At 38.8% G+C, this 23,273-nt stretch overlaps 1 protein-coding gene across 1 annotated transcript in view; it reads left to right on the top strand.

Moving 5' to 3' along the window:
• Nucleotides 1-23,273, top strand: part of CRYBG1 (crystallin beta-gamma domain containing 1) — a 235,500-nt gene that overhangs the window by 97,480 nt on the left and 114,747 nt on the right. The window contains exon 2 of the mRNA XM_086317505.1: nt 3,485-3,623. Within this exon, the coding sequence (XP_086173631.1) occupies nt 3,485-3,623 (139 nt within the window). The remainder of the gene's footprint in view (nt 1-3,484; nt 3,624-23,273) is intronic.

Below are 23,273 nucleotides of genomic sequence, written 5' to 3'. Positions count from 1 at the left end.
AAGTGACACACACTGACATCCGTGTCCACTCCCTCCCCTGCCCCCTTCCTAATAGAGCCCAGCTTGTTCCGGTGCCCACCCTGTGCGCCGTGATGTCCCTCTGGCCCCAGCCTCTGGGGGTAGGTCCTGCGATGGTTTTGCTGTAGACATGAGATATGCAGAGAAGTCTGCTAGGTGGTTTCTAGAGAAGACTTCCTTACTTCTGAGAAAGAGATGCAGGAAGAGATCATCTTTCATCACCTGGAATTATCATGTATCTATACATGATGACCAGAACTGTAGCAGCCACTCAATTCCACAGCAATGGAATAAACTGATTAAATGAACTCAGTCCACCTCTCCTGCTTTATAGTCAGTGATTTATATTTGTGTTTGATTAGGCTTCTGTGAGTTGAAATTTCTATTACTTGCAGGCAAAAGAATCCTATACTACAGGCAGGGGTTGGATCACAAGAAAAATACATAAAAAGAGCACCCTTGCTAGCTTTTAATCACACAATACAGAAGTATCTAGCAGGAAGAGAGAGCTCCATTTTGGATCTCTGCCCACCTCCAACAATACACAGCTTAGGAAGCACATGTAGTTCTAGTTTATCACTTCATCTCTAGATTCATTCAATGGGCACGTATTTTTCTCTTCAAAAAGAAAAAGCCTTAAAAGTGGTAGACTTTCTATACTTTTCTTTTTACTTTTACAATTCATAAAACTTCAGTGGTTGGAATCCATTTTCAAGTCTTGTTACCAAGTCCGAGCTCGTGCTACTCCTTGCACAACAAACAGGCCAATAAATTGAGAGACCAGTGGTTGAAGCAGAAATAGCGACTTTATTTGGAAAGCCAGCAGGCAGAGAAGATATCTGTGTCCCAGAGAGCCATCTTGCCTGGGTTTGGATGCTAGTTTCTTTTATAAAACAAAGAGTAGGGGGTGAGGAGGTAAAGTTTAAAAAGGTAGTAGTTGTTGCAAATATTTCTTGGTTCTAACCAGGAAATATTTCCAGACTCTGGAAGAGGTGTGTTAATTGCTTCATTCTGGCAGTCGTTTATAGGTGGGCCTTGGTGAGGATGTTTCCTGTGAGCTAAATGAGGGTACAGCTCAGGTTTAGGGGGCACGATTCCAAGATATGGACCATCACATATACTTGAAGCTATAGGCAATCTCTTTTTAGTGATTAACTGTAGCAAAAACAGTAGAGAAGGAAATGGCAACCCATTCTAGTATTCTTGCCTGGAAAATCCCATGGACAGAGGAGCCTGGCAGGCTACAGTCCACAGTGTCACGAAGAGTCGGACACAACTGAGAACAAAGACAATAGAAGACAAAAGTTAAAGTAAAAGAAACAGATCCAGTTTGGGGTTAGATTTTATTTTCTTTGTTACAGTCCTAGTGGTCTTCAATTGCTTGCTGCTCTTCTTGGCTTATTTGTGAGCAGAAGCAGCACAAGGGCTGTGATTTAGGGTCAGTGTCCAGTTAATAAAAATAAATTGTGATACAAACGTACATCTGTGGTAAATCTTTAACACCTTCTCAATCATAAGATACTTTTCAAATGTTATATAATTCTTTGAAGCTAGGTATATTTTTCTATCCCTTTATAAATGCCATCTGTAATTCCTAAGGAGAGATTTTCCTCTAAGGTGAACTTCAGCACTTACTTTCAGAGGGTAGAATTTTTTTTTTTTAAGTCCTTATATATGGCGTGAACGTTGCAGGAAGGAAACTGTTCAGAGTGGTTACTTATGCAGAGAGAAATATCATTGAGCTAAAGAAATTACTTTTTATTTCAGTTCCCTTCAATATTGATTGAATTGTATTTACTCTGTACAAAAATTACTTTTAAACAAAATTGAGAGGAAAGACAAAAATAAATTGTTGCTGTTGAAATACCTTCACATTTTCTGTAACACAAAGAATAATGTTTTCTAAAATAAAGAGGTACAAGATGGATTTCTTAAAATCACTCCCATACATGTCTTCCTTGTTGACATTACCCCATTGATTTATGCCTCCTCATCTCTTTAAAGTGTTAGTGCTTTGCCCTACTTTTTATCCTTGGTTCATTGTATTGATAGAAATTCCGCAAAGGCTTTTATTTCTTCTGTGAAATATTAAAGACTTTAATTTTTAGTTCTCTTCATGAGCCTCCTTCTCCTGGTCCAGTATCTTCTTCTCAGTCTCAGTATATGCTTAAGAAATACATCAACCCTTGTATCAGTTATGATGCTCAACTGCAGGTAACAAAGAACATTCGACTCAAAAAGGCTTAAAGAATGGGACATTTATATGCAATGTAACGAGAACTTTGGAGCTAGGGCAGGTCTAGGATTGGTTAATTCAGCTACTCAACAAAGTACTTGAAGATGCAAATTGCTCTCACATTTCTGCCCCGCTTTCTTCTCCATCTCTTCTCCAAAGGCTAACGCCACTCCTGATCCCAGGACGGCTGTCACATTCATCACATACAGGCATGATACTGGCCTGCAGGGAAGAACTATTACTTTCTGTAAACTGTCTTTTAAGAGAAAGACCTTCTCATGATTCCTTCAACAGATGTCCCTCACATCTAGTGGCCAGAATTGCATCAGATATAGGTGAAGTACAAACACTGGAAAATCGCATGAACGGAGGAGCCTGGTAGGCTACAGTCCATGGGGTCGCATAGAGTCGGACATGACTGAGCGACTACTTAGGTAAACACAAAGACTTTAAGGATCAGGGAGACCTAAATCAATGTGATGGTATCAGCTAGAGAGATAGGTGTGGGCTTATGTCTTGTCAGTTACTGGTGAGGGGACTTTAAGATTAGACCAATCATGACTGACTACCAGGGCAGGAAGCAACTTCCTCTGAAGCACATGGAAAATAGCTATCTGGACAAATCAGGGTTGTTAGCAAAGAAAATGTATGTTGGTCGTGTGACAGTTAGGCTTTGGGTTTGGTTAAGGAAATGAATGGTTTGAGGTTAGGCAACCACCAGTGTCTGCTAAAATACTGCCTTTATTGGTTTCCATTCCTTTTAAATCTAATAAATATTATAATCCTGGGAACAGATTCCTTTGCCTGGAATAGCCTAGATTCTTCCCCTAACTGAGAGGAATTGGTTTTCACTTTATTTCCAGTGTTCAAAAAACATACAAATGCTTTTTTTTTTCCTTAAGAGCAATGACAGCAGAGCAACCAAGCAAGTATAAAATGAATTTGTATTGCTTTCATATCAAAATCTGTCTAGCCATTTCACAATTTACTTACTTACTGTCTCCAATTTGTTTTCTGCACAGGATTTAAAAGAATTCTATTAGCCACATAGGGAAGTTATCAAAGTTTATTTATAAATGTACTATGAGAATACCAAGTTGTCTACAATTCTGTGTAGATTTTGAAGAATGATTCATTATTTTGACTGATTGGAAATATACAGAGGGAAGTGTGCCTTTAGCTCTTGTGTTTTTAGCGTTCTTGAGAGGTTGTTGTTTCCACTCTTTGCAGAGCTTTGGAGGTAGTGGATGGAGCACATGTGGCTGGAGAGTATGAAGAATTTACACTGCACTGTGGGGAGTCCCAGTTCTTTCACACCACCTGTGAGATGCCTGGCGCTTTACCTACAGAGTCTGGAATCTTTAAAAAGGTAATGCTTCATATCCAATATTTGACTCCTAGGACTAAACACTTTACTGAATTAAAGCAGTGTAAAATATCACCTGTCTGGTTGAAAAACATAGTTAAAAAGATCATAAATGCATTGGAGAAGGAAATGGCAACCCACTCCAGTATTCTTGCCTGGAGAATCTCAGGGATGGGGGAGCCTAGTGGGCTGCCGTCCATGGGATCGCACAGAGTCGGAAACGACTGAAGCGACTTAGCAGAAGCAGATGGTTAAAAGGTCATTATATATCAAAGCACCGTGATAATAAATCAGGATCAAAGGATGAGTTTGAATCTTTGCTCTTTGCTGCCTTCAGAAGTTCTGCCTGGTTGTCATGGGTGCCTTTTGCTGCCTTTTCCCCTTTATATACCTTTAACTCAAAGATATACAAAGTAAAATGACATCAATATTTGGAAACAGTGACTCTTTCCCATAAAAAGCATTTTATTTACTTACATTTCCTTCCTACTGTAAGGCATTTAGAGTTGTTACCATTCTATCAGCAGTTACATCTTAATATCTAGATGTTTGCATAGAAAGTTCTAACTTAACTATATTGCTTTAAGAGAAGCTTTTAATTGTGTTTCTTTAAAAGAAACTTTATTTTGCTTTAAAAGTTAAGTTCTAACTTAACTATATTGCTTTAAAAGTAGGAGATAAAAGTATATTCTTATTAAACTGCATCCTTTTACCCATGAAAGGACATGGCTTGTGCACTTGCCTGCAAGCAGCAAGATAAAATAGTCTTGACTCACAGTGTGAGAGCTGGTTTAGCTGCCAGACTTTGAAGGCTGTATAATACAGTTCTTGTTACAACTTCTTAGAAGATCACTGAGGGTTAGCAATGAAAGATAGTTCGTCATGAAAGAAATCCCCTCCCCAAAGGAGTTTGTTTAGTAATGCAGTATATTAAAAGTGAAACAATTACTTAGTGCAAGATGAAAAATTTGGAGATTGGATATACAGCGCTGTGAATGTATTTAGGACTACTGGTGTATTTAGGATTAAATGTATTTAGGACTGCTGAGCTGTATATTTAAAATGGTTAAGATAGTAAATTGTATGTATGTGTATTTTACCACAATGAAAAAAATTTAAAAATATCCTTGGTGATGGAAAGCAGTAAGAAAAAAAAGACATGATGATATCATAAGCTCATATTTTACAGTTTATTAGAAAATAAAAGTGGGTAGGGAAATTCAACAGAAAATTCTTTCTAACTCAAAATAGCATAATTTATCAATGAGTACCAGAAGTATAAAATTAAGTTTTATAAAATTGTGAAATGAAAAAATCAAATTTAACTTAAAAAATTAAATAACCGGGCTTACTATAATTTATATGTACTTTCAAATTGGTTTTACATTTTGTTCTTCTTTATAAGAAACAGTTTGTAACTGGAAACAAAACCTGATAAATCCAGTCACTGGCCATGAGTTTTGAGTTCTTTTCTATATTTGTCCCTTAATAATTATAATTCTGCAAGTGTCATGTCATTAAATATCTCATGATATTTACTGAAGTCCAGGAAACAGTTGGTAGCAGCATGTAAAGTTGGGCCAAAAGTAACTTCCCTGAGAGGGATGACTGTGAAGGGTCTGTGGTACTCCCTCCCTTGGTCTACAGTTCAACAGTAGCCGTGTCTTCTTCACGATACTCTCACCCTGTCTAGATATGCTCTCTCGACCCTTGCTTGCTCTCCCAGGATGAAGTCAAGGAGGGCTGACAGGGAGAAGGAGGCCAGGCAGAACACTGCGAAAGGCAGACACCTGGGACCAGAAATGGATGAACTGGGCACCCAGTGTGGGAAGGGAGCCAGGGCAGATAGAAGACAGGCAGGAACTCGAAGAAGGGAGAGCATAGGCAAAGCGTCGTTCTGGCTACAGTGTCTCCACGTGCCGCCTGAAATGGGGTCAGCCAGGCACTGCCTGCATGCTCTACCTGCACCACACCATCCTGCTCAGCGATGGTCAAATGCCCACAAGAGGAAGAACAGGCTTCCAGGTCCACTTCTGGATCTGCCGGTTGTCTCTCCCTCTCCCTCTCTTTCCCCCTCCATCATCCCTCATGGGTCTGACTCTGGATCTTTCTCATCTGCATATTCTATATGGACTGGAAGAAAAGAAGAGGCATAGTGCTCTCTTGCCTACTGATGGTGTTCTCAATTTTATGTCACTTGAGATCATAGCTGAGATGTGTAACTAGACCATTTACAGCAGTGTAGGACAGCTCCATACCACCAGTCTGACCAGTATTACTGAGAAACAGAAATTAGCTCCACGTAGATTCTGGGTAATTCATACCTACTATAAGTGCCAGGGTGCCTCCCATACCTTTCAAAGGATTCTTCTTAGTCTACTCTCTGAAACGAGCCTGGGCATTTCCTACAGGATTCAGCAGATTTACTAGGCAATTGTATCAGCATCACCCTTGGTATCTTTCCCAGGCAGAAGGCCATCAGTTCTTCTTAAGATCCCTGAGTTGATCTAGCTCTCTAAGTTATATCTGTTTATTCAGACAAATGTTTCAGTTTTTTATTTGCACTGAAGTTAAGCCATGTGTCTTCCCCCAAACAATTAAGGTTTATTCATTCTCTTTATGTGTTCCGCACACTCTATGTTATTGTGTTTGTTTACTTATTTAACATGTTAAAATTCCTTAGACATTCTTTAGAGCTGACAATATTGTATTGAATCCTCCAATTGAAAGAAGACATTTGTTCTACATGCTTGTATAAATGGAAACGGTTTTTAAATACTAAGATAATATTGCCTCTCAAACAAATATATACATCAACTAGGAAAAAGGGCTTGTGGGTCCTCAGTCATGTCCAACTCTTTGCAACCCCATGGACTGTAGCCTACCAGGTTCCTCTGTCCATGGAATTTTCCAGGCAAGAATACTGGACTGGGTTGCCATTTCCTAGGTAAAAGAGCACAACCACAAATCAAAGCAGAATATTACTAGAATTTAAATCTTATATGAGAAAAATCACCAAGGATCTTATTTATTTACACAAAACAATTTTTTCCTTTAAACAGCTACATAAAACCTTTAGTCAGCTTTAGAGTAGAAGATGTTTATGTAAAATATTTATATTTTTAACAGACTTTTCATATGAGAGAAAAAAGCATAAGAAAGTGGTATCATTAAGTGAAAACATACACCATTTATGATAATCATATTGAATAATTCTTTGCATGTAAGAAAGGCTTAACCGTGTATATTAATATATCTTTTTGCTGTATTTTTATACTACTTATATTTACTACTTAGTTCATTTGTAAATGAAAATGTCTTAATTCTACTACATTCTACTACTTTAATTCTGTAGTAGAATTGTCACATTTTCAATCATTCTGGAGCCAAACTTAAGCAAGTTAAAGGGAATAAACAGATACAGCAATTGTTTGATTAAGGGGAAAAAGCTGTTTTTTTTTTTAACCATTTGGGTATTTTTATTCTGAACTTGGATAAAGTTTCTATTTCCCCTATCCTGTGTGTATGCATGTGTATAGTGTGTGCGTACGTACTTTTTAAAAGAAAAAGTAAGCCCTGCACCCTCAAACCAAAGTAACTATAATCTATAGAGAACAGAAGGAATTTTGCCAAATCAGGGCTGCTCCTCTAGTAGTCATATGTACAGATTTTGATTCTTTTTTTTTTTTTTTAATTATTTTTTTCTAAATTTTTAAAAGAAAATCCATCCTGAACCCTCCTCCCTCCTCCCTCCCCATACCATCCCTCTGGGTCATCCCAGTGCACCAGTCCCAAGCATCCAGCATCGTGCATTGAACCTGGACTGGCATCTCGTTTCATACATGACATTTCACATGTTTCAATGCCATTCTCCCAAATCTTCCCACCCTCTCCCTCTCCCACAGAGTCCATAAGCCTGTTCTATACATCAGTGTCTCTTTTGCTGTCTCGTATACAGGGTTACCGTTACCATCTTTCTAAATTCCATATATATGCGTTAGTATACTGTATTGGTGTTTGTCTTTCTGGCTTACTTCACTCTGTATAATAGGCTCCAGTTTCATCCACCTCATTAGAACTGATTCAAATGTATTCTTTTTAATGGCTGAGTAATACTCCATTGTGTATATGTACTACTGCTTTCTTATCCATTCATCTGCTGATGGACATCTAGGTTGCTTCCATGTCCTGGCTATTATAAACAGTGCTGAGATGAACATTGGGGTACACGTGTCTCTTTCCCTTCTGGTTTCCTCAGTGTGTATGCCCAGCAGTGGGATTGCTGGATCATAATGCAGTTCTATTTCCAGTTTTTTAAGGAATCTCCACACTCTTCTCCATAGTGGCTGTACTAGTTTGCATTCCCACCAACAGTGTAAGAGGGTTCCCTTTTCTCCACACCCTCTCCAGCATTTATTATTTGTAGACTTTTGGATCGCAGCCATTCTGACTGGTGTGAAATGGTACCTCATAGTGGTTTTGATTTGCATTTCTCTGATAATGAGTGATGTTGAGCATCTTTTCATGTGTTTGTGAGCCATCTGTATGTCTTCTTTGGAGAAATGTCTATTTATATCTTTGGCCCATTTTTTGATTGGGTCATTTATTTTTCTGGAGTTGAGCTGGAGGAGTTGCTTGTATATTTTTGAGATTAGTTGTTTGTCGGTTGCTTCCTTTGCTATTATTTTCTCCCATTCTGAAGGCTGTCTTTTCACCTTGCTAATAGTTTCCTTTGATGTGCAGAAGCTTTTAAGTTTAATTAGGTCCCATTTGTTTATTTTTGCTTTTATTTCCAATATTCTGGGAGGTGGGTCATAGAGGATCCTGCTGTGATGTATGTCAGAGAGTGTTTTGCCTATGTTCTCCTCTAGGAGTTTTATAGTTTCTGGTCTTACATTTAGATCTTTAATCCATTTGGAGTTTATTTTTGTATATGGTGTTAGAAAGTGTTCTAGTTTCATTCTTTTACAAGTGGTTGACCAGATTTCCCAGCACCACTTGTTAAAGAGATTGTCTTTAATCCATTGTATATTCTTGCCTCCTTTGTCAAAGATAAGGTGTCCATATGTGCGTGGATTTATCTCTGGGCTTTCTATTTTGTTCCATTGATCTATATTTCTGTCTTTGTGCCAGTACCATACTGTCTTGATAACTGTGGCTTTGTAGTAGAGCCTGAAGTCAGGTAGGTTGATTCCTCCAGTTCCATTTTTCTTTCTCAAGATCGCTTTGGCTATTCGAGGTTTTTTGTATTTCCATACAAATTGTGAAATTATTTGTTCTAGCTCTTTGAAGAATACTGTTGGCAGCTTGATAGGGATTGCATTGAATCTATAAATTGCTTTGGGTAGTATACTCATTTTCATTATATTGATTCTTCCAATCCATGAACATGGTATATTTCTCTATCTATTAGTGTCCTCTTTGATTTCTTTCACCAGTGTTTTATAGTTTTCTATATATAGGTCTTTAGTTTCTTTAGGTAGATATATTCCTAAGTATTTTATTCTTTTCGTTGCAATGGTGAATGGAATTGTTTCTTTAATTTCTCTTTCTGTTTTCTCATTATTAGTGTATAGGAATGCAAGGGATTTCTGTGTGTTGATTTTATATCCTGCAATTTTACTATAATCATTGATTAATTCTAGTAATTTTCTGGTGGAGTCTTTAGGGTTTTCTATGTAGAGGATCATGTCATCTGCAAATAGAGTTTTACTTCTTCTTTTCCAATTTGGATTCCTTTTATTTTTTTTTCTGCTCTGATTGCTGTGGCCAAAACTTCCAAAACTATGTTGAATAGTAATGGTGAAAGTGGGCACCCTTGTTTTGTTCCTGACTTTAGAGGAAATGCTTTCAATTTTTCACCATTGAGGATAATGTTTGCTGTGGGTTTGTCATATATAGCTTTTATTATGTTGAGGTATGTTCCTTCTATTCCTGCTTTCTGGAGAGTTTTTATCATAAATGGGTGTTGAATTTTGTCAAAGGCTTTCTCTGCATCTATTGAGATAATCATATGGTTTTTGTTTTTCAATTTGTTAATGTGGTGTATTACATTGATTGATTTGCGGATATTGAAGAATCCTTGCATCCTTGGGATAAAGCCCACTTGGTCATGGTGTATGATCTTTTTAATGTGTTGTTGGATTCTGATTGCTAGAATTTTGTTTAGGATTTTTGCATCTATGTTCATCAGTGATATTGGCCTGTAGTTTTCTTTTTTTGTGGGATCTTTGTCAGGTTTTGGTATTAGGGTGATGGTGGCCTCATAGAATGAGTTTGGAAGTTTACCTTCCTCTGCAATTTTCTGGAAGAGTTTGAGCAGGATAGGTGTTAGCTCTTCTCTAAATTTTTGGTAGAATTCAGCTGTGAAGCCGTCTGGACCTGGGCTTTTGTTTGCTGGAATATTTCTGATTACAGTTTCAATTTCCGTGCTTGTGATGGGTCTGTTAAGGTTTTCTATTTCTTCCTGGTCGAGTTTTGGAAAGTTGTACTTTTCTAAGAATTTGTCCATTTCTTCCTCGTTGTCCATTTTATTGGCATATAATTGTTGATAATAGTCTCTTATGATCCTTTGTATTTCTGTGTTGTCTGTTGTGATCTCTCCATTTTCATTTCTAATTTCATTGATTTGATTTTTCTCCCTTTGTTTCTTGATGAGTCTGGCTAATGGTTTATCAATTTTATTTATCCTTTCAAAGAACCAGCTTTTGGCTTTGTTGATTTTTGTTATGGTCTCTTTTGTTTCTTTTGCATTTATTTCTGCTCTAATTTTTAAGATTTCTTTCCTTCTACTAACCCTGGGGTTCTTCATTTCTTCCTTTTCTAGTTGCTTTAGGTGTAGAGTTAGGTTATTTATTTGACTTTTTTCTTGTTTCTTGAGGTATGCCTGTATTGCTATGAACTTTCCCCTTAGGACTGCTTTTACTGTGTCCCACAGGTTTTGGGTTGTTGTGTTTTCATTTTCATTCGTTTCTATGCAAATTTTGATTTCTTTTTTGATTTCTTCTGTGATTTGTTGGTTATTCAGCAGTGTGTTGTTCATCCTCCATATGTTGGAATTTTTAATAGTTTTTCTCCTGTAATTGAGATCTAATCTTACTGCGTTGTGGTCAGAAAAGATGCTTGGAATGATTTCTATTTTTTTGAATTTACCAAGGCTAGATTTATGGCCCAGGATGTGATCTATCCTGGAGAAGGTTCCATGTGCGCTTGAGAAAAAGGTGAAATTCATTGTTTTGGGATGAAATGTCCTATAGATATCAATTAGGTCTAACTGGTCTATTGTATCGTTTAAAGTTTGTGTTTCCTTGTTAATTTTCTGTTTAGTTGATCTATCCATAGGTGTGAGTGGGGTATTAAAGTCTCCCACTATTATTGTGTTATTGTTAATTTCTCCTTTCATACTTGTTAGCATTTGTCTTACATACTGCGGTGCTCCCATGTTGGGTGCATATATATTTATAATTGTTATGTCTTCTTCTTGGATTGATCCTTTGATCATTATGTAGTGACCTTCTTTGTCTCTTTTCACAGCCTTTGTTTTAAAGTCTATTTTATCTGATATGAGTATTGCGACTCCTGCTTTCTTTTGGTCCCTATTTGCATGGAAAATCTTTTTCCAGCCCTTCACTTTCAGTCTGTATGTGTCCCCTGTTTTGAGGTGGGTCTCCTGTAGACAACATATGTAGGGGTCTTGTTTTTGTATCCATTCAGCCAGTCTTTGTCTTTTGGTTGGGGCATTCAACCCATTTACGTTTAAGGTAATTACTGATAAGTATGATCCCGTTGCCATTTACTTTATTGTTTGGGGTTCAAATTTATACACCATTTTTGTGTTTCCTGTCTAGAGAATATCCTTTAGTATTTGTTGGAGACCTGGTTTGGTGGTGCAGAATTCTCTCAGCTTTTGCTTGTCTGAGAAGCTTTTGATTTCTCCTTCATACTTGAATGAAATCCTTGCTGGGTACAATAATCTGGGCTGTAGGTTATTTTCTTTCGTCATTTTAAGTATGTCTTGCCATTCCCTCCTGGCTTGAAGAGTTTCTATTGAAAGATCAGCTGTTATCCTTATGGGAATTCCCTTGTGTGTTATTTGTTGTTTTTCCCTTGCTGCTTTTAATATTTGTTCTTTGTGCTTGATCTTTGTTAATTTGATTAATATGTGTCTTGGGGTGTTTCGCCTTGGGTTTATCCTGTTTGGGATTCTCTGGGTTTCTTGGACTTGGGTGATTATTTCCTTCCCCAATTTAGGGAAGTTTTCAACTATTATCTCCTCAAGTATTTTCTCATGGTCTTTCTTTTTGTCTTCTTCTTCTGGAACCCCTATGATTCGAATGTTGTAGCGTTTAATATTGTCCTGGAGGTCTCTGAGATTGTCCTCATTTCTTTTAATTCGTTTTTCTTTTATCCTCTCTGATTCATGTATTTCTACCATTCTATCTTCTAATTCACTAATCCTATCTTCTGCCTCTGTTATTCTACTATTTGTTGCCTCCAGAGTGTTTTTAATTTCATTTATTGCATTATTCATTATATATTGACTCTTTTTTATTTCTTCTAGGTCCTTGTTAAACCTTTCTTGCATCTTCTCAATCCTTGTCTCCAAGCTATTTATCTGTGATTCCATTTTAATTTCAAGATTTTGGATCAATTTCACTATCATTGTTTGGAATTCTTTATCAGGTAGATTCCCTATCTCTTCCTCTTTTGTTTGGTTTGGTGGGCATTTATCCTGTTCCTTTATCTGCTGGGTATTCCTCTGTCTCTTCATCTTGTTTAAATTGCTGAGTTTGGGGTGTCCTTTCTGTATTCTGGCAGTTTGTGGAGTTCTCTTTATTGTGGCTTTTCCTCGCTGTGTGTGGGTTTGTACAGGTGGCTTGTCAAGGTTTCCTGGTTAGGGAAGCTTGTGTCGGTGTTCTGATGGGTGGAGCTGTATTTCTTCTCTTTGTTCAGTCGCGCTGTGGGGAGGGAGGGAGGGATGCTGCAAACAAATAACACTGGCGTGCGCTCGCAGTGCCTCAGCCACACTGGGTCTGCCCCCGCTCACAGCGCGTGTAGCCTCCCTGCCCACACTGCTCGGGCTCTAGGTTGTTCCGCCGGGAACAATCTGAGGCTGGCCCTGGGTTGCATGTACCTCCCAGGTCCAAGCCGCTCAGGTTCAGGTACTCGGGTAGTCCACAGAGGCGCAGATTCACTTGGGCCTGAGTTTTGTGCTCTTCCCAGGTCCGAGCAGCTCAAGTGATGAGGTGTTTGGCAAGCGCCAATGCTGCGACTTATCGCCTCCCCGCCACTCGGTTATCTGGGTGTAAAACCAGCGCACCTTCTCAGGCAGATGTTAACCGTCCAGACCCCCAAAAAGTTTTAGTTAGCAAAGAAGCCTGCTTACAGTTTTATAGATAATGTCTCTCTGGGGCTGCGATTGCCCCCTTCCGGCTCTGGCTGCCTATCACCGGAGGGGGAAGGTCTGCAGCCGGCTATCTCTGATCAATTCTTTGTTCTGTGCGCGGGCCTGGCGGTGTCTTAGGTTGGGGCTGGCTTTTCGCGTGGTAGATATCCCACAGTCTGGTTTGCTAGCCCAAATTATTTCGCTCAGATAGTGCTCAGGGTATTCAGGCCAGATTCTTACTCTAAGCGATGCAGCCCGCGCTGCGCCTCCCTGCCCAGCCCCCGCTTGCTAATGGCGCGTGCAGGCGTCTGCGCTGCTTCTCCGCTGGGGGAGTTACCGTAGGACTCGCAATCTTCAAGTTTTAACTGTTTATTTATTTTTTCTTCCTGTTATGTTGCCCTCTGTGCTTCCAAAGCTCGGCACAGATTCGGCAGTGAGAAGGTTTCCTGGTGTTTGGAAACTTCTCTCTTTTTAAGACTCCCTTCCCGGGATGGAACTCCGTCCCTCCCTCTTTTGTCTCTTTTTTTGTCTTTTATATTTTTTCCTACCTCCTTTTGAAGAGTTGGATTGCTTTTCTGGGTGCCTGATGTCCTCTGCCGGCATTCAGAAGTTGTTTTGTGGAATTTACTCGACGTTTAAATGCTCTTTTAATGAATTTGTGGGGGAGAAAGTGTTCTCCCCGTCCTACTCCTCCGCCATCTTGGCTCCTCCCCTCCAGATTTTGATTCTTATCTATGCTTCTCTGAGCCATCATTCAGGAGACTTCTGTGAATCTTTCATCTCACTCTTGTGATTGGGATGCTCCCAAATCATCCAAAACAGACAAATATCTGCTTTAGTCTCAAGTATCTCAGAGGTGTTTCTACCACCATCACTTTTGACAGCTTTTTCATCACCCAGTTAATCTTATAATTGTCAAGGTGGAGTGTTTTCCAGCTTCCAGCCTGGTTATTCTAGTTTAGTCAATACGGATAACAATTCAGTTCAACAAGCATTTGTTCAGGTAGTAAAGAGGACAGAACATTTCCTAACATGTTCATTTACCATGTTCCTCAGGTAGCTGACCACACGGAGAGGCAAGGTCCCATTTCTCTTTCCAACCCCATCATTTCTCCTTTTTCTCTCTCTCCCTAGCTGTTCTACATGGCCAACCAATTTTCCTCTGGATGGCCAATCCCCAGATTTAACTCATTTCTTAGGCTGGACCAAGTTCAAAATATGAATTACTTAAGAGGCCTCCCACAATGTAGGAGACCCTGGTTCGATTCCTGGGTCAGGAAGATCGTCTGGAGAAGGGATAAGCTACCCACTCCAGTGTTCTTGGGCTTCCCTTGAGGCTCAGCTGGTAAAGAATCCACCTGCAATGAAGGAGACCTGGGTTCAATCCCTGGGTTGGGAATATCCCCTGGAGAAGGGAAAGGCTACCCACTCCAGTCTTCTGGCCTGGAGAATTCCATGGACTGTATAGTCCATGGGGTTGCAAAGAGTCTGACACCACGGAGCGACTTTCACTTTCCCACTTTAAGAGGGCTCAGACTTGTCCACCCAGCCCAATCCCCTGGCACCCAGTGTTGGGTCTTCTCCACTATTGGGCTGGCCTGGGACACACTGCACTTACATTGGTCACTTGGCTCCTACACTTTGGCTTTGATCACCCAGGTTACTAATCCCACCCAGAGGCCTTCTGAAGTTATCTTGCAAGATGTAAGACCTTTGAAATCCTGAGTTCCAACTCCCTAATGCTAGTCCTGAGAATGAGGTATTTACTTACTAAGTCCTTCCCAATAATGACTTCCTTGAAGGACTTATGAGTATCATCTATCCCTTCCAAAACTGCATTTGACACTCCTGGTGGCACTTCATCTTACCTGCATGTGTGATTAGAGATTGCTGGGTCTTAGAATTACCTTGTCCCAGATCTCTGCTTATATCGTCTGTCAGATCTTGATGTCATTTTACCCACCCCACCCCGGGACCCTGTCCGTACTGGCTGCATGCAGAATTCTTCCTGTGCTCTGTAAGTACTATCCTAAAAGGCTAAATATAGTGTTAGGAAGGACTTCCCTGGAGGCCCAATGGTTAAGACTCAACACATCCAGTGCAGGGGTACAAGTTTGATCCCTGGTTGGGGAACTAAAATACTGCATGCCATGTGGCCAAAAATACATATATATATGTGTGTGTGTGTGTGTGTATACATATATATACATACATATATATATATATATATATATATATATATACTGGTAGCAAAAAAAAAATTCAACATAGAGAGCGATGTGTACAGTATGTTACATTTTGTGTAAAAGGGGAATTGGAATATACATATATATCATTGTAGATGCATTAAGAAATTATAAAAGGATATATGAAAAACTAGTGATAATTACTTAATAGAGGCAGGGGGAAAGAACAGATGGGATGCAGGTGGGAGACAGACGTCCTACTGTGTTGTTTCTCATATTTTGAATTTTGAACCATTTGAAAGTATTGCCTATTCAAAATTTTTTGATGATGGAGGAATGAATAGATATGATTTAAGTTAAATTGTGATTAAAGGTCATACCTATTCATCCCTTCATCTGCAAAAAATTTTGAATAGGCAATACTTTCAAATGGTTCAAAATTCAAAATATGTGATTAAAGGTACACTGAAACGGTTTAGGAATGCATGTGTGATTTTTTATGATTCTCTGATTTGCTGTAAACAGTACCAATCCTGACTGCATTGCCCAAGGGGATGTCAGGTTGTTCCTAAGTTTCTTATTGCACCGTTCTACTGCCTTCGCCTATAGTCTTTCCCATGCCTAGAAAGTCTTTGTACTTGTCTACTTGCAAAATTCTACTCATCCTTTAAGATCCTGCTCAAACACCTCTTTCTTTGTGATCACTGCCCTGGAAAACACGTTCATTTACCATGGATGTATCACGAACTCAGCACTTACCATATTGATTTTCAAATCTCTTTCCTTACCGGACTAGGAGGGCCTCAGGGTCAGACTGCATCTGTATGGCTGGAACATTATCTATAAATTTTGCATGAATGAAATACCATTGGTTCATAATAAAAGGTAGTAGAAAACAATGCTGTTGCAAATGTGCAGCATTTCAGCTCTAGTTTGGTTGAATTTTTATTTATGCTTTCAAGGTAGAGAAGAAAGCCCACCAAATGTGTATATATATGTAGGCAAGCCACGTGTGGGCAGCAGAAAGGCAATGTGACTGTTTCCAGAGCATGACTCCACCTTCCTTCTCCAGCACTTAGGCTGGGGGGTTGCAGAGATCAAAGTGGATCATGGTGGCATAGGGAACATTGTTTCCCTGAAAAAGCTTGGTATTATTGGATATAGCAAGAGCTGCCTTTTCTGCATAAGAAATTTCACATGTGGGGTCTTCTGTAAGCTGGAGAATGTTGCTTTAGTATCCTAGGAACGGTGATACAAAAGCAGGACGTGGTCAGTCAGTCAGTCAGTTCAGTCGCTCAGTCGTGTCTGACTCTTTGTGACCCCATGAATCACAGCACGCCAGGCCTCCCTGTCCATCACAAACTCCCAGAGTTCACTCAGACTCAAGTCCATCGAGTCAGTGATGCCATGCAGCCATCTCATCCTCTGGCGTCCCCTTCTCCTCCTGCCCCCAATCCCTCCCAGCATCAGAGTCTTTTCCAATGAGTCAGCTCTTCGCATGAGGTGGCCAAAGTACTGGAGTTTCAGCTTCAGCATCATTCCCTCCAAAGAAATCCCAGGGCTGATCTCCTTCAGAATGGACTGGTTGGATCTCCTTGCAGTCCAAGGGACTCTCAAGAGTCTTCTCCAACACCACAGTTCAAAAGCATCAATTCTTCGGTGCTCAGCCTTCTTCACAGTCCGACTCTCACATCCATACATGACCACAGGAAAAACCATAGCCTTGACTAGACGGACCTTTGTTGGCAAAGTAGGACATGGTATACCAGTTCTTTTTCTCTTAAAACCTAAATATCTGATCTTACAAGAAAAAGACTGATTGCCTGTGTATAGCTAGCTCTGGGAAAATCAAGCCTGTATATAGCTATCTGTGATACTGTGCATTTAAATGTATCATAGTCACGAGGAGGTAACAGGAAATCAATGAGTGATTTGTTGTTATTGTTTTTATATACCAAGTACATGTGTTGTCTTCCTTTGAGGTAATAACTATGGGTGCTGTTTATTTACATATGTATAAATAAACATATTAGTATATATTAGCCAGTCCATTTCCCTGTAACCTATAAAGCTTTGTCTCTAGTCAGGTTTTTTTTGTTTTGTTTTGTTTTAAAGCTTGGTAATATATTCATTATTTTTCTTCTAAATATTTGTTTATTGCAAAAAAGTTCAAACAGTATGAAACATACAAAATAAAGACAAATTCTCCCATTACAGTTGGAAGTAGCTAGTTTGGTGTATATCCTCTCAGAGCTTTTTGTTATGCATTTATAGATATAGAGTTAGTTTATTTGTGCTTTTTCCACCAGAAGGAATCATATACTGCATTGTTGTTGTTCATTCATTCAGTCGTGTCCAACTCTGCAACCCCAAGGACTGCAGCATGCCAGGCTTCCCTGTCCTTCACCATCTCCCAGAGCTTGCTCAAACCCATGTCCATTGAGTCAGTGATGCCATCCAACCATCTTATCCTCTGTCCTTCCCTTCTCCTCCTGCCTTCAATCTTTCCCATCATCAGAGTCTTTTCCAGTGAGTCAGTTCTACACATCAGGTGGCCAAAGAATTGGAGCTTCAGTTTTAGCATCAGTGCTTCCAATGAATATTCAGGGTTGATTTCTTTTAGGTTTGACTGGTTGGATCTCCTTATAGTCCAAGGGACTCTCAAGAGTCTTCTCCAGCACCACAGTTCAAAGCATCAGTTCTTCGGTGCTCAGCTTTCTTTATAGTCCAACTCTCACATTCATACATGACTACCGGAAAAACCATAGCTTTGACTAGACGGACCTTTGTTGCCAAACTAATGTCTCTGCTTTTTAATATGCTCTCTAGGTTTGTCATAGCTATACTGCGTGCAGTTCTCTAATTAGTTTCTTTTTACTAAGCAGTCTTTGTGATGACCTTTTCAAGTCAGTATCTATGCATTTGCCTCTTTTGAATGGTTAGTGTTCCATACGTAGTATGGAATATGGTAGTATTCCATATGTCTATTACAATGACTCTATTATTCTCTAGTTAACCAATATTTATGAACACTAAAGTTATCTGCACTTTTTAGAAAATTTTTTACATATTTCCATCTCTATGGGGTTTTTTGATCAATATTTCTATGGGATAAATTCTCTAGAAGTGAAACTACTAAATCAAAAGCACACTTATTTTTAGATGTTACAGATATTGTCAAATGACCCATAAAAAGGTTTTATCAGCCTAAGCTCCCAGCCAAAGTGAATGAATGTGCCTATTTTTCTACCACTTTATAAATGTAATTGATGTAATGTAATTGATCTTTTTCATTTTGCCATTCTGTTGATATCTCATTGTTTATACTTGTAGTTCTTCAATTAAGAAAGATTAAACTTTTTTTTTTTACATTTATTGGCCATTTGCATTTCTTCAGTGAATTATCTTTTTGTGTTTTCTGCTCATTTCACGTTCTTCTGCTGATTTATGTGTTGGGTTTATCTTGCTTATGATACTGTGACAAAGTGATAATCACTGATATTCAAAATGGATAAAAATTGTTTTTACAGGGAACATTTTAACCTTTTGTGTTCTTTTTTAAAAATAATTTAGTGTTTGGTTATCCAATTAGGGTTTAAATTTGCTGTTTGTTTTTAGGGTTGGGAGTTCTGTGTAGGAGAAACTGTTAAGTTGTGAGAAACCAAAATGCTTCCCTTCTCTTCCTAGAGAATGAGTATCGGAGGAGATGGGAACAGGAGTGGGACTCCTGAAATTATCCTTTCTGGTCATTCATGCAGTGGAACTAAATGACGGCCTCAGAAGAGTCACTGAGACGTTTTCCCCTCTCATTCACTCTAATTCTACACTGCGACGTTTCCCCTCTCATTCACTCTAATTCTACTCCTGCGTGTCTTTCAGTCCCTTTGTTCAAATGAATTTCTTGAACTTACAATTTAAAATATTTACAACAGTCTTAGATTCAAACTACCAAGGACTGAACATTTAAAGTCCTTCTGGATTCCGTTTCTAGTTCTGTCAGGAATCCCTGGCTGATAATCATCCTGACCAGCATGCCTGTCTTGTAAGGAAATCGTTAATGATTGTAAAGCCCAGGGCATATACAGAGCTCTCTGTAAGTAGTAATTATGGTTATTGTTCTCTGACATCCTTAAATTTCAAACAGAATTCCTACCAGCTAACGTAGTGCAAGCAAAACTTAAAGCTCTTGTGACATCATTCCCATAATAAAGAGGAGTGGCTAGCCAGTGATGCTCATTTGTTTTCCTGAAGACATCAGGAGAGGATCATACATCATTTTGGCTGTAGAGATGAAAATGTGGTGCTTTGTCTTCTTTTGAATATTCTAATCATAGAGCATTTGTTTTGATCAGAAATCCCTCATTGGGGATCCATTCTTTAGTCAAGAACAAAGCCCTCTGGCTACGCTCAATGACATTTGGGCCAATTGGAACCATATCTGGTTGCTTATGTAACTCTAGACACCCCACTTCTTCTGCAATTACTACTTCTGTCCTGAGGAGACACTGAAGACTGGTCCGATCCAGAACCTCGATGGGGGGTCGAACCTGCTGTGGGTGTGGCTGTGGCAGGTGCGATGGGTGTGCCAACAATCGCAGCAGGAGTGTGGACCCTCGGAATAGACACCCTGACTCCCGGAATAGATGTGAAAATTCTAGAAACAGGTACTATGCCAGGGATCTTGAGGTAAGTCCTTGCTGAGGGAATCCTTCTGAATCATTGATTTGTCCAATGTCTCTTTAACAACAATTGAGCATGGGTTACATGATAGTGAATGAGAATGTGTTACTGTTTCACAAGGTTAATGCCATTTTCATCTTAAATATTTGAAAGTATCTTGAGCACTATTTATTCATATACTCAGATACTTTTTTCTTAGTGTTAAACAATTTTTTTTGTTTGTTTTGCAGTCGGTTAAAGCTTTACTCAGAAGGGCAATGCCAGTGAGGGTAGCTCCTGCTGCACACTGTTCTCTGAGACAGTCCTCCCTGCCTTAAGCTTTTTAGAACTCCTTACACTGTAAGAGAACCATGCTGCTTCACATTCTCTCAAAAACCACTTTCGTTTGTGCTGAGCTTGTTTGCAGTTTACCAAGTTCATAATTGAATCAGATATTAAATCATATAAAGGTGTTTTGAGCAGTGGAATATTTTAAGAGTCTGGATCAACAGCTCAGAACTGCTTTTTGTGTACCTAATTTGACAAGAGATGCTCTTAAAATTGAGAGATGACTCGAGGTCTTAAACCCAGTGGTCACTATTTCCAGTCCCTGTTTGTAAAAGCCAGTGTGTTGTTCCAGTAGATTTTCTGTGCTACTTTGTAACATGTAGGGTAGCCAGCACCCACAAGCTTGAGCTTGCCTTTGATGCTTATTCATCCCCCTCTTCTCCACCTGTAACATTATACATCTGCTTTGTTTTGCCCAGGAAAACTTTGAAGCTACTGGAATGGAATGTATAGGATGTGTACGTCAGACTAGTTTTGTAATGTGCTTTAGGAAAAGCAAGCTGTGTGTACTTCTGACCTGCTGTTTTCCTCAGGATGCTGATTAGAGTGTAACCCATAATCTATTGAAATGGTAATAGATTTAAATGTATAAATATGTGTTTGTGTGTATATACATATACATACATATATTTATGCTTGTGTGTTGCACACACATATGCACTCAGACTTTTGAAAAATATCTGAATGCTAAATCAGCAAATGAAGGCGGAATAAAATTTTTGAAGTTAGTGCTTTGCAGACCACATTGGTCAGATGGATCTCTTCGCCATTTCTTATATTCAAGTCTGAATAGAAGGGACTTAATATTTTCATTATTCTGTGCTTAGTCCCATGATTATTGATTTTACTGTCTTTTCTTCTTGGTAGAGCTTTGATATCTCTCTGCCATTGTACATAATGACTTTGCTTTTTGGAAGCTTTAGTCAAACATCATCTATAGAGAGGTCAAAATTTTACAATGTATCAATTTGTGTCCTTTGCTAATTAGTGGTTCACTATCAGCTACCAGGGGGTATTTTTAATGACTTTCAACCAGCAACATGGAAAAATTGTTCAGAAGAACATGGGGGAAAACAAAAACTTGTGACTTGAGGACAACAAGGTAACACTAACTTAAATGCTTAGAGCCTTTGGGTAACATGTGACTGTGAGAGATCTCTGTGATTATGACAATTGTAACCTGAGAGAATCGCTCCAAGGCAACCTCGGTCATCTCAGTGAACAGTGGGCCATCTCACCTAATCTCCTGCTGACTTTGAATGTAGATCTTAGAAACTTGAATGTGCTGTTAACACATCAAGATAATCTGAACAAGAACCCCAAATAATGTGGAAATTTTTTACTAGTTGATTTTGTTTTAATAGTATCTTAAAATGAAGATTGACCAGTTTAGAAAATGAGGGAAGTAGAGACTGATCTGTCATTAATTGTAAAACTCCCAACTTAAAGCATCTCCCTGTTGGTGATAATAGAAAGAAAGTGAAGTTGCTCAGTTGTGTATGACTCTTTGCAACCCCATGGACTGTAGCCCACCAGGCTTCTCTGTCCATGGGATTTTCCAGGCAAAAATACTGGAGTGGGTTGCCATTTCCTTCTCCAGGGGATCTTCTGACTCAGGGACTGAACCCGGGTCACCTGCATTGTAGGCAGACGATTTACTGTCTGAGCGTAAATGGACCAGGGATGTCTGTTGGTGATAATACTCAAACCAATGCAGAGGACTTTGCCCTTGGGTTCTCTCATAAGCTTTTTCCAAAAATAGCTAAAGAGACTATCAAAATACTTCCAATAATTAACTTCTGTGAGTTTACCAATTAAGTGAAGTTTCATCATAATGTATATGTTAATTCAAAATATTGAATTTTTTCAGGTATTTTACAAAATGACAAAACAATGATCAATACCTTTTAAAAAGAAACCTCTTTGATTTCCTGTCTTATTTTAAAACTGCAATAGTCCAAACTGGCTAAAGTAATCTAGTAAGTAACTACCTGTGAATACAAAAAATTATGCCTGATCAATATCTATTCATCTTTAAAATTCAAGTTAAATATTATCTCATTTGTGAAATTTCCCTGAATTCTCAGTTGGTATTGTCTGATGTCTCTGATGTTCTCATGGAGTTTTATAATATCCCAAGTGATTTCTTCATATTATTATTCAGAAATTATATCTCTTCTCCACTACTCTACAGCAGTGTATTCCCATTCACATTTTATTTACACCTCATGCTGCTTCTGTGGTATACGAGACACTCAAAACCCATAATTGCAATAACTGGAAAAGTGAATTATAAATACAGAATTATTAGCCCAGAAACCAGAACTCTGATTTCAGCTCTGCTTTAGACCAACTGTGTTATCTTGGGTGAGTTATTTATCCTTGCTGGGCATCAGCTTTTAATTTGTAAATTAGGAGATGAGAATTGGATAAGACAGTACTCTGTAGAGCTCTTGGAATCCTCTGAGGTGCCCTGGAGGCTACAACAGCAAGAAAGGGATGGATGGAAAGCTGGATGGGAGAGGAACTCAGGCTTGCAAGCTTCATGCCTTGTCTTCACTCAGAGATACTGACTTATTGATATGTTTGTTTTCTATATGACTAAATTCCTCTATAACTTCTTTAGAATAAAATGCTTTACTGTTGATAAAATCATGAAAACAGCTGGACTAGATTACTGATAATGTTCATCTAATTCTAATGTCTGTAATCTTATGTAACATTTGTATTAATTTATTATCATATTGCCTTTTAAGAGAAATTTAATCTCATTGCTCTCACTGACTTGTTTAAATGTTCACTGCCCTTCCCATATATATCTTTTCTGTTCTGTTTGTGCTTAGCCAACTTGTCTATTACACCTTGTATTTACTTTTGAAATCTGAGTAAGCTGCTTGCCCCTACCAAATGTTCTTTCATTCATAAAAAATCATTCTTAAATTTAATGAATTGTTTTGAAATTCATTCCTATCTATCTGAGCATAGAAACCTTGAATATCTAGTTTTATCTACAAATCTGGTGAAGATATTCTTAATTACTTCCTTCTGGTCATTTATGAAGTCACTGAGTAGAAT

Source organism: Bos grunniens, chromosome 9 (genome assembly GCF_055505025.1).
Source record: "Bos grunniens cultivar Pamir isolate PY7600 chromosome 9, Bosgru_T2T1.0, whole genome shotgun sequence".
Lineage (NCBI taxonomy): Eukaryota > Metazoa > Chordata > Mammalia > Artiodactyla > Bovidae > Bos > Bos grunniens.
The sequence above is the reverse complement of the archived record's forward strand: the minus strand, read 5'-3'. Positions and strand labels throughout refer to the sequence as shown.